General features: G+C 40.0%; 2 protein-coding genes across 3 annotated transcripts in view; both read left to right on the top strand.

Annotated features, from left to right (window-relative positions):
• Positions 1–5,388, top strand: part of arhgdig (Rho GDP dissociation inhibitor (GDI) gamma) — a 30,620-nt gene extending 25,232 nt beyond the window's left edge. Inside the window, exons 5-7 of one of the 2 annotated variants that reach the window (XR_004020287.1) lie at positions 1,506–1,569; positions 2,323–3,366; positions 3,493–5,388. Coding sequence is in view for 1 of the 2 variants with exons in the window: in XM_030736057.1 (XP_030591917.1) it covers positions 1,506–1,569; positions 2,323–2,519 (261 nt within the window). In the remaining variant the exon portion in view is untranslated. Of the gene's footprint in view, positions 1–1,505; positions 1,570–2,322; positions 3,383–3,492 lie in introns of those variants that run through there. The other variant, XM_030736057.1, reaches the window with a different exon arrangement.
• A 4,232-nt stretch (positions 5,389–9,620) lies between these two features.
• rpusd1 (RNA pseudouridine synthase domain containing 1) lies at positions 9,621–13,849 on the top strand. The gene is made up of 6 exons (XM_030736052.1): positions 9,621–9,703; positions 10,713–10,936; positions 11,020–11,143; positions 11,505–11,607; positions 11,832–11,933; positions 12,119–13,849. The coding sequence occupies exons 2-6, from the start codon at positions 10,746–10,748 to the stop codon at positions 12,532–12,534; spliced, it is 936 nt and encodes a 311-aa protein (XP_030591912.1). The 5' UTR covers positions 9,621–9,703; positions 10,713–10,745; the 3' UTR covers positions 12,535–13,849.
• Positions 13,850–14,544: the final 695 nt, after the last annotated feature.

Genomic DNA, 14,544 nt, shown 5'->3' with positions numbered 1-14,544 from the left:
GAGAGGAAACGGCTTTAATGATTGTGTTGATGTCCTAAATTGTTCTCGAGCCACTATATATATAATATTTGTTGTTCTTGGTGAACGGTCTTGATAACATTTGGAAGTTTTGATGGACTCCAATCAAAGCTACAAATGAAAATTTTGACGTAACATTATGTTTTATTTGAATGCCCCAAATTCCTCTCAGTTCACTTTTGATATTAAGAAGCACAGCAGGTTTTTAAAAAGGGGGAAATCAGTAACAGCAGTCTTCAATTCCTCTTTCTTCTGCCTGCTTATTATTGTTCCTGTAATCATTCAAATGCTCCTCTGCCCAGCCTCCAGGCTTTTTCCTCTTCTTCCCAGCATCATCCTTTCCTGCCTTTCTCTAGCTTCTCTTCACTGTTCTCTTCTTTTTCACTTCATGGCCTGCCATCCCTTTCTCACACCTCTGATCTTTTGGTTCTTTTCTCTGTTACAAATAAACCTCTCAACACTCCTGTGAACACAGAGAAGCTTTTTTCCCCCTCTTTTCTCCCCCAGCCTGAGCTGTCACGTCCACAATAAAGAGATCCACACCTGGGGCGATGAAAATACATGCATAAAAGAAGTCCTCAGAGGATAACTTCATTAATTATTTGCCACAAAAAAAATAAGAAAAGGCCAGAAATCCAAGCTCCACTGTAGTTTAGCTACACTTAGGAACTACACTTGACTCAGTAGTGATAGTAGTTCATCCATCCCTATCACCTAGATCATTATTGAAAAGCAAAGATCGTAAGGCTGGAAAATAGGTCAGTGTGTGCCTGTGTGTGAGTGTGAGGAATTAGGCTGAAGGCAGGACCCAGGAGACCTGGCCCTAAAGGAAAAGGAAGAGGTGGGTAGAATACCCAAACAGCTCAGAGAACGAGTAACTCAGCTATGCTGCGAGGACACCAGCTGGCCAGAGATCATCACTGCTATCCGCTTAACCCTGGCGTCATTCACATTGGCTTTACTTTATCATTTGAATGTTTAAGGTCCCACAGACCTCACTGCTGTATATGTAAAAATAATAGCAGTCACAGAATGTCACCCTTTTTTCCTTGTAATATTAATAGTAATATTTTAGTAGCAATGATAGTAGTATTTTTTTTGTTTGTTTCATTGTAATATTGTAGTATCTATTTTTAGAGCTGTAAAAGAAGGTTTATTTACCAAATTAGACAATCAGACCACACAGTATCACAAATCTTAGATATGTACATTTTGTTTAAGCATCTGGTATTTTTTTAATTACTTAATTTTCCTTTTGTATATAAACATGTGACCGTAAGATATGATTTGGTCTGTGTGGAATATTTGCTCCACCCTTGTCTCCAAAGACATTTAGACATCATGTGAATTAGACACTCTAGATTTCCTTTTGCTCAGAGCCTGTTTGCAGCTGGCAGAAAAGACTTGGGGGGGTGAAAAAAAAAAAAAAGCTAGGATGGGGAAAATCATGAATTAATGAAAATGTTTGAAACTGTGTGTGTCTGCAGGTGAACAGAGAAATTGTTTCTGGCCTGAAATACCGTCAAGTGACCTACAGAAAAGGATTAAGAAGTAAGTTAATTTTAGACATTACACTTTAAACCTCTTAACCTTCAAATCCAGGTGTTTTTAGTCACATTGCCACAGTTTTATAAAACCAAGCACCTAGCCATGCAGTCTGCCTTTTTACAAAGATTTGTGAAAAAAATGGGTCATTTTAAAGAGCTCCCTGAATCCAGGGAGGATGCCACTGTTGGAACAAGTCAATTCATGGTATTTCTTCCCTTCTAAGTAATCTATGATCTATGAGTGTAAGTGGTATTACTGCAAAGTGCAAGTGTTCAGGAACCACAGCAACTCAGCCACAAAGTGTGGTCACTTTGGTCAACTCTGTCGCTTTTAAATGTGCTATAGTAATAAACCTGACAATGACATGAATAGAATAGAATAGAATAGAATAGAATAGAATAGAATAGAATAGAATAGAATAGAATAGAATAGAACTTTATTGTCATTATACATATAACGAAATTCCATTCAGAACAACCACCCAGAGGAGAACAGACAAGACTAACATAGGGGAGATGGGTGTCTGCAGCAGCTGCCACTACGGCCGCCGCCGGTACAATCAATCCCCGGAAGGAAGGAAACAGACACACACAGGGTATTTAGGTTTATCTGTGATTAATTTTAGCTCATGTTAAGGATCCTATTTTTCCAAATAAGTGGATCAATTTTAGACTGATAAGATTATACAAGAAACTGAAAGAATAGTTTTGTTAAAGATTTTGTTGCCATGCATGCTCAGTTTGTGTCTCTCCTCAGTGAATAAGGTGGTGTACATGGTGGGAAGTTACGGCCCACGTGCAGAGGAGCAGGAGTTTCTATGCCCGATTGATGAGGCACCTAAAGGCATTATGACTCGTGGCCAGTATCAGATCAAGTCCTGCTTCACTGACGATGACAAGAACGTCTACTCATCCTGGGAGTGGATCCTCAACATCAGCAAGGACTGGAATTAACAGATTGGGAGAGCGTCTGTGTGTGCGAGAGAAATTATTCTCCTCTCTCTCCTTCTTTCACATCTATTCTTCATCCCCTCTCATCTTTCTCATCTTCTTCTGCATCCTGTGAAAGCCACCCAGCAGTGGCCAAGACAAAAAGTTCCCTACTTCTCCTCTTTCTCCTTCTTCTCTTCCAACTTGTCCTTCCTCGTCTCTTTAATGCACTACACACAGGCCTCCAGAAACCCATGAGTGACTTTTAGAAAAGAGAACGTTCTCTTTCTTTGCTATTGTCCAGAGTTAACCGTATGCTGAAATTTCCCTTTCCAATTATTTTAAGTTCCTTCCATCTTTTCTTCCTCATGGTGTTGTGAAAGGGTAATGAGGAAAGGGTGTTTAATCTGTTCAAGGCACAAATCCAATAAAATGCAAAAATGACAAAATAATTTTTACAGCTGAAGTCATACAAACTGCAGAGGCTGCTGCTGCTGCATTTGTTGTTTTAAAAAGTACAGGGAGAGACAAAGGTGCAGATGAGAGGGGCAGGTGCATGCTGGGGATGTAAAAACAGGAAGTTACTTATTGCTTGGCACATTCACAGATGCAGTGAACTCCTGCAGCAGGGATGGGTCATTAATTAATTTAGCACCAGATTACCTGAAAAATCGCAATTAGGGTCACCTATGCTTCAGGAATACATTTATCTCTCTTTTCTGCCACAGATGTTTGAGAAGGTAAAATTGTTACATTGTTAATTTGCTGGCTGTCATATGTTCTACAAGCAGAATAAATGGCTGCCAGGTGGTGTTGAACTGCTTAGTGTCCCCTTCAACTGTGTATCCAATCTTCTCTAGATGAATGTGATGTACAACTTCCTTAATCCATTGACCAAAGTTGGGGGGGGGGGGGGGGGGGCTCCTTCGATTTGTACAGGATAAGTCTCCTGGCTAACAAAGAGCCAAAGGTGATGATGTTCATGTGGCACTTAGAGAGGGAGACATCTGTGGAGCCACCTCGAACAGTGACATTAATGAGGATGCTTCTATTGTTTTCCTACATATGCTAGAAAGGGCACCAAAGATGGATATCCAGAAGTTTTAGAGTGCAAGATATGACTAAAACATGTGCAGCAAAGTTCAGGGAGCAAGTCTACATCAGTCGCAGGTTAGATTGAAATGAACACAGAGTGTCTAAAACAGACTGAGGAAGGTGGACATAGCAGAAAGCAACAAACAGAGGTCACAAAAGCCCTAACTTGTTGAAATCTAATCTGTAGAAATGGGACTTGTGAAGATTAAATTTATACGATAACTGCTCAAAGGAAGCAAACTTATTTTCAAAGTTGAGATTATAAAAGCTACATACACTATTCTTTAACCAGACATCAAAAGCATCGTCCATTACTGATGGGGCAAAAATGTGATTTTTCTTGCCACTAGTGCTGCATGGGAGGGGTCAGTGAGATATATGCTGTGAGATAAAGACCCTACAGTATTGAAGAGAAAAGTCCCTTTTAACAGGTAAAAATCTCTGGCAGAACCAGGCTCAGGGAGGCGCTGCCTCGGCCATTTGGGGGATAGGGGAAAGGCCAGTTGCAAAAGAAAGAACACCACATATTTAACATCACCCTTAAATGTCTGTAATAACCTTGCAGAGATGTAATTTGGCGCCATTTGTGGTAAACAAATGTGGGTACTTTGTATCAAAGTTTAAGAACTCTAGATCAGAAATTCAGTGATTTTTCAGGTACTGAAGCAAAAAGTGTTACAACCATACCTGCTTCCCCCAAAAGAGTAAATGAAATTCTGCCTCTGAACTCTGAGCTGAACATCGGCATCATACGCTTGTTTAAAAACCCACAGGGCATTATTTGAATTGAGAGACTTTGACAGCTCCAGGATTAGGATGAAAGAAAAATGATAGACTTTACTTAGATGCATTTAGCTAGTTTAGATTCATTGACACTGTCTTTGCAGTCTTTCTTAGCTTTGTTAGGCGCAGCATATCAGTTTATTTTGTATCACATGGTGTGATTAAGGAAAAAGATTCCACAATGTTCATCTGTGACATTTTCTCCTATGGTGAAAACATTTGAGATTTTTTCCAATGGTTGTTCTTAATGTTTCCTGTTTTTGATCACAGTAACTTTCCACATATTCTCTCTTCCCTGCATAATGATACATCATCTCTCCTCTAAGCAGTTATACAATGACTAAAATGAGACAAACTTTGTTTTTCATAAATATGCTGTGCTTTAATATTTGTGTTTGCTTTCAAAGCAAACAGTTCTCGTGAGACTTTGTGGAGCTTTTTTGAAGGAGCAGACAATGAACAACTGAAACTGAACTGTGTATATTGTAGAAAGAGATGCATGTAAGTCCTTAAGGATTTGATACTCTTATAAAAAAAAAAAAGAACTAAATTAACCCTTTCTAAACCTCTCTCTCTTATACCAAGGACATAAAATGTGAATAAAATTCAGCTTTCAAGCTAGAAGATAAGAGCAGTATATCAAGGGATAAACTGGTGTCCCTTAAAAAATACATACTATCATTATTGTGTCAAGTCTTTGGATATGATATTTTCATTGTAGCTGAACATATTGAACTCTGAAATACCATTTGAGTGAGTCATCGTGGTCTAAGACTAACTGTAAATGTTGGCTTGTTGGGTGTTGCATGGTTTAGCAAGATTCTCTTTCTTTTTTAAAGACTTAAAGATGTGATGATAAAAAGAAGAAAAAAAAGTAGAGATGTGATATCCAGATGTCAGTGCTGGCCGTATACTGCAGATACAGTATTCACAGAAGCCATTTGCAAGGCATGGATGGCAGGGAGAGAAAAAAAAAAAAGAGCTGTCTGGATCTCATGCCCCAGCCTGTAACAATCAAGTGCTGCATCTTTAAATATTGGTGTCAAATCTAGTATCCTGTATCTTTTAATAAAGGTGGTTCAAACAAGAGTCAGATGTCTTATTTGTCCTAACAGGTGACTAACTCTAACTCTCATGACTCACACACTCAGTAACTTGCTCAGATGCAACTGTGCATTTTCTGTATCTGACTTTCTTTTTCCTGTGACTGTAAAGGACTCAGTGCAGTCCTGTAAAAAAAAAAAAACAAGTACATCCCATGATATAAGAGTTTGCAGAATCACCTTTAGCAGCAATAATTTTAAATAATAATTTTCTGTATGACCTCATCAGTCTCTCACATTGTTGTGGAGGAATTTACAATGTTACAATGTTGCTACAGTTCATTGAAGTTTGTGGGCCTTTGTATCTGCACAACTCTCTTAAAATCCCACCACAGCATTTCAATTTTCTTTTTCAGTCATTCTGTTGTAGATTAGCTGCTGATCATTGTCCTGTTGCATGGCCCGTGGGCCAAGCTTTAGCTGTCAGACAGATGGCCTCACATTTGACTCTAGAATACTTTGGCAGAGGAGTTCATGGTTAACTCAATGACTGTAAGGTGCCCAGGTCCTGCGGCTGCAAAACAAGTCTAAATCATCACCCCTCCACCACCACGCTGACAGTTGACATGAGGTATTTGTGCTGAAATGTTGTGTTTGGTTTTCTCCAGACATATCAATGTGCATTGTAGCCAAACAGCTACATTTTGGTCTTGTCTGTCCAGAAGTCTTGAGGTTTGTTCAGATGCAGCTTTGTAAACCTAAGCTGTGCTGCCATGCTCTTTTTAGAGAGAACAGGCTTTCTTTTGGCAACCCTTCCTTTTTTTTTTTTTTTGTTCATTCTTTTTATACCTGCACTGTCATAAACGTTCGCATTTAACATGCTGACTGAGGCCTGCAGAGTCTGAGATTTAGCTCTTGGGTTTTTCAGTTTCTCTGAGCATCGCACAATCTGACCTTGGGGTGAATTTGCTGGAACATCCACACCTGGGAAGATTCAGGCATTGTGTTAACACACACCTCAAGTTCATTTGATTAGCAGCACCTGGCTGCTACTTACCCTCTTTATTCCTGCAGAGAGACCGATGAAAACTCTTTTTCACATGACTGTAACAGGATTGGGAAATTAGAATGAAATTGCCTTTTTTTTGTGGAGATTCATTGCATTGCATTGATTTGCATAAGATTACATGATCAGCTACTCTAGTTTAAAACACACGGCAACGTGTAAAGAAAAAAATGAAGCACAAGAAAATATGCCTGGCAGCATTTTTAATATATATAAAGGGAACCGTAGGACCACCAGAAAAGTACAGAGCATCAACACGGCTACATATTTTTTCTTCTTGTTTGAAAAAATGAGGCGCAAAATAGCTCAATGTGCTTCCTTATAAACCCCCCAGGTCTTTAGTTTTCTGTTTCTTTCCTTACTGTCAGTCTACAAGCGTGCTTCTTGATTTTTTGGGGGCAAAATGACAAGCAGCAGTCTTGATGAAAAAAGCAGTGGAATCCACACTATTTACACATGTGAGATGGCCCCACTTGTCTGCTTATTCACTCATGAAGCAGCTGTCGGTGTTCATCTGCGAATCAGTCAGTCGCAGCAGTAGTGGTGTTGTTGCTGCTGAGCGCCTGCTTCAGCAGGGCTCGCTGGGCGGAGGCAGGCAGGTAGAGGAAGGAGTAGACTAGTGCCAGCAGCAGCAGAGCCAGCAGCAAAAGGAGGCCCCAGTCTGACGTAAATATCGGCTCATCACAGCGAGCCTGCAAAAACGATTTATTAGGCATGTTGGAGAGATGGTTTAAAGCACTCACAACAGTCTCGTGAAGTAGTCTTACAGAGATAAACGTAAGGTCAGAAAAATCACACCTCTCAGTTACATCTATTAATGCCAAAATACAGATTTTGTTATTGTTTGAAAAAATTGATACTGCATATAAGCTGTATTCTTCACACTTTATCCAAATTATATGAAATATACTGTAACTAGACAGCCCGAATTGTCACATCTGTGGAAAATAAAAACCAACAAAAAAACAGGCCACACCAGATTGAGAAAAAGACCTGTCAAACTGCTGGTGCTATTGCAGGCAAACAGTTTTGCACCAAACTCAAACTGTTGCAGAGAAAATCAAAAAAGTACAAATGATAAATCCAAAATGGAGAAAGCTGGTTTGGAAAACAATCAATCAGGTAAATCCAGAGCAAGACAGAATCCTCGGATGTCTTTGCTGTTTGTTTCCTGCAGTGTCTGCTGCCCCGTCCTCTCTCATCTGACTGAAATATTTGTATAGTGCCACGTGCATCTTTGCGTGAGCATGTGTGCCTTCTTATCAGACTGCAAGGCTTGCTATGAAATGTTACGAAACAAAGGGCAGAAAAACAGCATCACAGCAGCATGACTGAATCCAATTCTGCAGCATTTGACTCAATACACACAGACAATTGAAATGCCAATTATATAATAAGTCTTCATCCTCTTAGCTCAAAAACACATTATTACCTGGCTGCGTTCAGGGATTACTCTCTGGAAGAGTCTGTGCTTTATTCAATCAATGTGTTTCAGCACGTGATGTTCCACAGAGTCTTCACTTAGTATATTAGCTTTGGACCTAAGAGGAGGTCACAGCGTGACATGGAATTAGTGTGGAGAAACGATTCGTTTTGGAACAGATGTTCCCAAAGAAGTGTTTTAGAAAATTCATTTGGCATTTTGATACTATTATTATTCACCCTGTCTCTAAATCTGAGCCAGCTGTCCCTGCCCCCCACGTGTCCTTGTTCTCTAATGCTTTCTGATGCCTCTGAACGTGTTGGAGCAGACTTTAGCAAAACACATAAACAAAAATATGGCATTTCATTACCTCAGCTACCACATGCTCACAATACTGTCACATGGACCCGTCAGATTAAAGTGCTGAGGTGAAGTTAAGGTGAGGGATTATGAACATCACAATAACTACTGAGTGACCTGAAACGGTGCCACAGGAAAGAAATAATAAAATGCGATGAATGCAATAAACGTGATCCCCTCTGTCCAGATGACAAGCTGTTTGATTTCAGGCTAACTGTTCAAAGTTTGCAATAGAATTGTCATAATGTCAAAAGCTAAAGATTAGGAAACTTCTAGGTGTTGGAAATTATATATTGATGATGTGTTTTTACTTTGGAAAGGCAACTTCAAATGTGGTACCTGCATAAACTGTCAATACACCAAAAATATGAACCAATTTTAACCACCCAATTAATGGAAACACTGTTTACAGCTTCTAGCTGTATTCTCTGAAGATGATTATTTGGAATTAATCACAATGTTACATTCTGGTTATGAGCACTATACAAAACATACAAAGACACAAACAAATGAAATGATCCTTGATTTTTACCTAAGTCCTTGGCCTGTGCCAAGTTTGCAAAGTGCTGGTGCAGGTTTCAGGAAGAGGAACTGTTTTAAAGCCCGTGGTGCTGCAATGGGCACTCAAACAACAAGGTGACTGCAAAAAAAAACCTTCCCTGCAGCACAAGTGCATGGTGTCTTCAGTACCTCTCCTGGAACCTGGGTGGCATGAAGGATTATCTGTAATCCAAAGCACACGCATGATGTTCCTTCTGAAAAAATAATCAATGTAATCTAATCCAATCATACACATTTTTGAACCAGGTTAGGCTTAATTGCTTAAAAATACATACTAGATAACTTAATGTACTTTAATATTAATTTGTCTCACTGTTGATGAACCTTCTTATCTAAAACACCTGAACTGTGTGGGGCTCCTCATTTTTCCGCATTGACACCAAATCCTTTCTGTCACTCCCTCATGGACCGTATTTGAAACTATGTGTAAATAGAGTAAACCCAGCTCTTTCTTCTGCCAATTTAAAGCTTAAAATAAACAAACAAGTTCAGGAACACACTTCCAGACTTCTGGAATTTAATCCGTTTATATGGTTACATTATTGTGTCGCATAATCAAAATCCCTATGGAGAATATGAATGGGATTTTTTTTTTTACTTCCTCACCGTTGACTGCTGCAGTATTTTTAAAGGTTAGTAGTCATTAAAGTAGTAGTCTGGGACCTAAATTATATTTCTTGGACAGACTGAACAGCCCTTTTATCCTCGGGCCCCGTCACGCACAGCTGGTGGCGCTATGCACCTTTTGGGTTACTTTCCTAAACCAAAATAAGCACGAAGAAGAGTAGGCGCATGCGCAGTCCGTTGTGTTTACATCTGCTGAAAAAAAAATTAATATATATATATATCACACATACATTTTTGGACCTTATTAAAGGTAAGTTTTCCGCTTATATTAGCTGTCTAATACGGGGCTTTATCCAGAAAAGCTCCTTTATTGTAAAAAACAAATTAGTTATCTAATACTTTTAGCAAACCAGTTGTTAGCAAACCAGCGGTGCTAAATAGGTACATGATCATTTGCTGCCACCAACACAAGCAGGGACTACAGCCTGCGGCCAGCGGCCTGTTCTCACTGTCCTATAGATGTTTTGAGGAGGTACGATTGAGACCTTTGGAGGCTTTTTCATTCTGAAACTTCATTCATATACATGCACACACAAACACAGTCTTTCACATTAAAATCACTCTTTAACCCTTACGAAGTGTTTGGGTCAAATGTGTCCCGACTTGATATTTGATAACACACTAAATACCGTTAATATTACTGTTTTAGCCTGAAATTTGATGGCTTTTCATAAAAGGGCCCAAAATACGGGTGGGGGGGTATCCTGTCCCGGCTGTCATAGGAGGAGAGGCAGGGTACACCCTGGACAGGTCGCCAGTCTCACAGGGATAACACAGAGAGACAGACAACCATTCACACTCACATTCACGCCTATGGGCATTTTAGAATAACCAGTTAACCTGTCCCCACTAACTGCATGTCTTTGGTCTGTGGGAGGAAGCCAGAGAAAAATCACATTATTGACCCGGGTCTAAATGGACTCAGACCACAATGTAAAGGCATAGATTATGAACAGTATGTAAGGGTTAATGAGATGACATGATCTAGAAAATAATAAAAAATACACTTTTGTTTTGGCTATTTTGTTCACCTGAAATTGAGTGCTGTTTTTGGTATTAATTTACTTTAGTTTCAGAGCCTTTTTACTCAGAATGAACTCTTCTACTAGCTGTGCCATAAACTCCAGGTGTTAACAAGATAGACACCTCAAGGCAGACTGATTGTATTACTAGATGGAATTTTTTTTTTTCTGTGCATAAAACAATGGCACCATACGCCACATAAACCCTCAGTGAAATATCATGTCTCGTCCCTCCAGGCGTACAACACTTGTGTCAGTTAATCGCTGCATATGATGAGCACAGAGCCTGCTAGCCTGGAGAGCCTGCATGTGCTGTATCACGGTGATGACTACATTGTGGTGGACAAACACTGGGACATCCGCATCGACAGTAAGATGTGGTACGAGAAGAACACTGTGCAGGCACAGCTTCGGCACCGCTTTCCTCAGCTAGCAGACCCACGCACCTACTATGGATTTCGGTCAGAATTCCTGTAATTCCTCTGTTTTTATTGATTGTCCTTGATAGCAGCAGTAGATGATTATTTTCCTTGTCTTTCATCAGGTTCTGTCATCAGTTGGATTTCTCCACAAGTGGGGCTCTTTGTGTTGCCCTTAATAAGGCTGCTGCTGGCCGGGCTTACCGCTGCTTCAAGGACCGCACCGTGACCAAATTCTACCTCGCTCTGGTATGGAGCACAAACACAGTGAAACACATGCACAGTGCAAATTTATTACCATATAATTGTGTGTTTCTGACACTTTATTGAATGCAATGGATTTTGTAATTTGTTATAATCCCTAAATCCATGGCTAAAAGAAACCTGAGATGCCACAGTGCTGCTGCAGTTCAACAAAATTTGAATAATGTGATGTAATTTCTGACAAAGCTCAAACAGAAATAAGTCAGCACTAAGGATGAATGAGAGGAAAAAGAGCAGGTTAAGAAGGATATAAGAAAAAAAGAAAACAATAACCGGATTGTGGATGTGCAGGCACACTAAGATAGGTGTAAGGTGTGTCAGTAAAAATTAATTTTTTGCTTTCCAGATACGTGGATGGGTCAAAGAAAAGACACAAACTGTGAACTTTTCCATTGGCAAGAACTCCACAGAGGGAAAAACACATATGATGTGCGTTGAGGGAACAGAAGGTATACTTGGCTTGGTTTTAGTGTTGTGAGTGTGAACAATAATGCCATCATTTGTAAAATTCTGAAGACATTAACATTTATTCTATCTTGTTTTGTTTTTTGTTTTTGCTTGTTTGTTTCTCCATAGAAATGCTATAAATAGTGTTGGGAAAAAATCAATTTCCAACAATTCTTTGAAATTATTTTTTGGTGTTCTTTCCTGTCCTTCTCTGGTCTCTGGTCAGGTTGTGAGAACCCCAAACCTTCCCAAACTGAGCTGACAGTGCTGGAACATGGGTTGTATGATGGAGACCCTGTTACCAAAGTGCTGCTGCAGCCACTCACTGGTAATTGCATTCATATTTTATATTTTCATATGCTCTTGCACAGGAAAGCCTAACTTTGATATGAAGATAACTATGCCATGGCCCTTATTTTTTTTTAATCATTTAGAAAAAACTAAAACGCAATATCCTGAAAAGTCAGCTTCCCTTTGTTGGTCATCACCGCTCCATTTTCCCTTTTCCCTCAGGTCGAACCCACCAGTTAAGAGTCCACTGCAGCGCTATAGGCCACCCCATTGTCGGGGACTTTACCTACAGCTCAGGAACAGACAACACCCCGTACCGCATGATGCTGCATGCGCACCTCCTCCATATTCCCCTCGAACCTCAGCCCCTGCTCGTCACTGCCAGAGACCCTTTTGTCCCTACTGTAGATCCCAAGTGGCTCCCACAGCGCTCATTACAGACACTGACAGCCACTGTGGAGGCCTTGCTAGAGTGCAGGGTGAAGGAAGACAGGAAGATTAAAAAGGAAGAGCAAGAGAGAGTGAGAAAAGAGGAGGAAGAGAGGAGGAAACAAAGCAAGGAACACGGGACTGAGGAGGAGAGTGAGGAGCAGAGAAGACAGTGTCAGGAGTGGCTGAGTGAATGGGCTGGAGATTGATTTTTGTGTGTGTGTGTTTATTTGTCTTCTCATGCATGTTGAGCATGCGTTTTATTTGAGGTCCCACCTGTATTACATTTCAGTTGCATATTAGAAGGTGGATTAGCTCCTTTGTGTCCTCACAAACAAGTTAAAATCATGAAAAGGCATGTGTGGGGATAGTTCACGCTGCACTACTAATTGCACTACTGGAATGTCCAAACTATAATCACTGCAAATTGAGAAACAAGTGCCTTGCTCAAGGTCAAGTTAATAAGTCAGGGTTTTTTTTTTTTAGTTGATTGGTGTCAGGATTATGAGAAATTGGCCTCTGTTCTGAACTGCAACAGTTGATGTTAGTTTTTTTCCCAGAAAAATAGTTTTTAAACTTGTGTGTGTCCATTTCATGATGCAAAGTACTGACATGCATGAATTTCTACATGAAAACACATTTGTCTTTGCTGCCTAACATAATGTATCTTAAAACGATTCAGTATCCTGTGCGGCCATTTAACAGTTTTACATCTTTATGTCTATTTTAGTTCAGTACAATTACTCTCACCGGCCACTTTGTTAGGTACACCTGTTCAGCTGCTCCTTAATGTAAATATCTAATCAGCCAGTCATATGGTGGCAACTCACTGAGTTTAGGCATGTAGACATGGTCAAGATGACCTGGTTACATTCAAACTGAGCATCAGAATGGGGAAGGAAGGTGATTTAAGTGACTGAACGTGGCATGGTTGTTGGTGCCAGATGGGCTCATCTGAGTATTTCAGAAACTGGCGATCTGCTGGGATTTTCCCACACAAACATCTCTAGGGTTTACAGAGAATGGTCCAAAAACAAATATCCAGTAAGCAGCAGTTCCCTGGTTAAAAATGCCTTGCTAATGCCAGAGATCAGTGAAGTAATGGTGTGGGATTCATTTTCTTGGCACACTGGGCCCCTTAGTACAAACTGAGCATCATTTAAACACCTTAGCCTACTGATGGCTGCTTCCAGCAGGATATTGCATGTCACAAAGCTCAGATCCTCTTACTGTACCTAAATGGCCTTCACAGTTACCAGATCTCAATCCAACAGAGCACCTTTGGGATGTGGTAGAACGGAAGATTCACATTATGGATGCGCAGCTGTCATGTCATGTCAATATGAATCAAACCCTCTGTGGACTGTTTCCAGTACCTTGTTGAAGATAACTGCAACAAAGGATTAAGGCAGCTTTGGAAGCATAAAGGGGTCCAATGTAGTATTTGTAAGGTGTGACTAACAAAGTAGCTGTGAGTGTACAAAGTGCATCTGTCAGCTGTTTTAATAAAAGCATGAAAAATTACTTCAAATTTTCCTCCAAAACTAGGTGCCGGGTTGGCTCAGAGTTTGAGCAGGTGACCACATACATGTGCATACGTAGCAGTACGGGCAGCGCAGGTTTGAGTCCCAGCCTGTTGCCATTTCCCGCGTGTCCTCCCCCCAATTTCCTGTCACTCTCCACTGTCAGTAAAAAGCCACTGTGGCCAAAAAGTTTTTAAAAAATTCCTCCAAAACTCCTTTAAAAGAATATTTCTATAGAAATTTCTGGGGCTTTGATAATACCATCAAATACCCAAAACAGTATTTTAATTTTTAATTGGTTCCTATGATTAAAAGCTTGGATTTAACTGTTTATGACTTGGATAAAAACACAGCATTTGACTATGACAGTAAAGATAAAAAGATACTTGGCTGTCTGTTATGATTTTCTTTTTCACTTTGTAAAGAAAGTAAGTAAAATTCATTTATATAGAACCTTTCTAGATAAAATCACAAAGTGCTTCACAACAATTAAAAGAAAACAGTGATACACAGGAAAACACACAAACCACTAGTTAAAAGCAAGCCTGTACAAATGAGTCTTGAGCTTTTCTTTAAAAGATTCAGCAAAGTCCACAGATCTCAGGTGTGATGGTAGTGCATTCCACAGTTTAGGAGCTGCAACCTCGAATGCACAGTCTCTCTTAGGTTTTAGTCTAGAGCGAGGAACCACCAACA

The sequence above is a fragment of the Archocentrus centrarchus genome, chromosome 8, assembly GCF_007364275.1.
Source record: "Archocentrus centrarchus isolate MPI-CPG fArcCen1 chromosome 8, fArcCen1, whole genome shotgun sequence".
NCBI lineage: Eukaryota > Metazoa > Chordata > Actinopteri > Cichliformes > Cichlidae > Archocentrus > Archocentrus centrarchus.
Note: the sequence above shows the minus strand (reverse complement) of the source record. Positions and strands in the feature narration are given on the sequence as shown.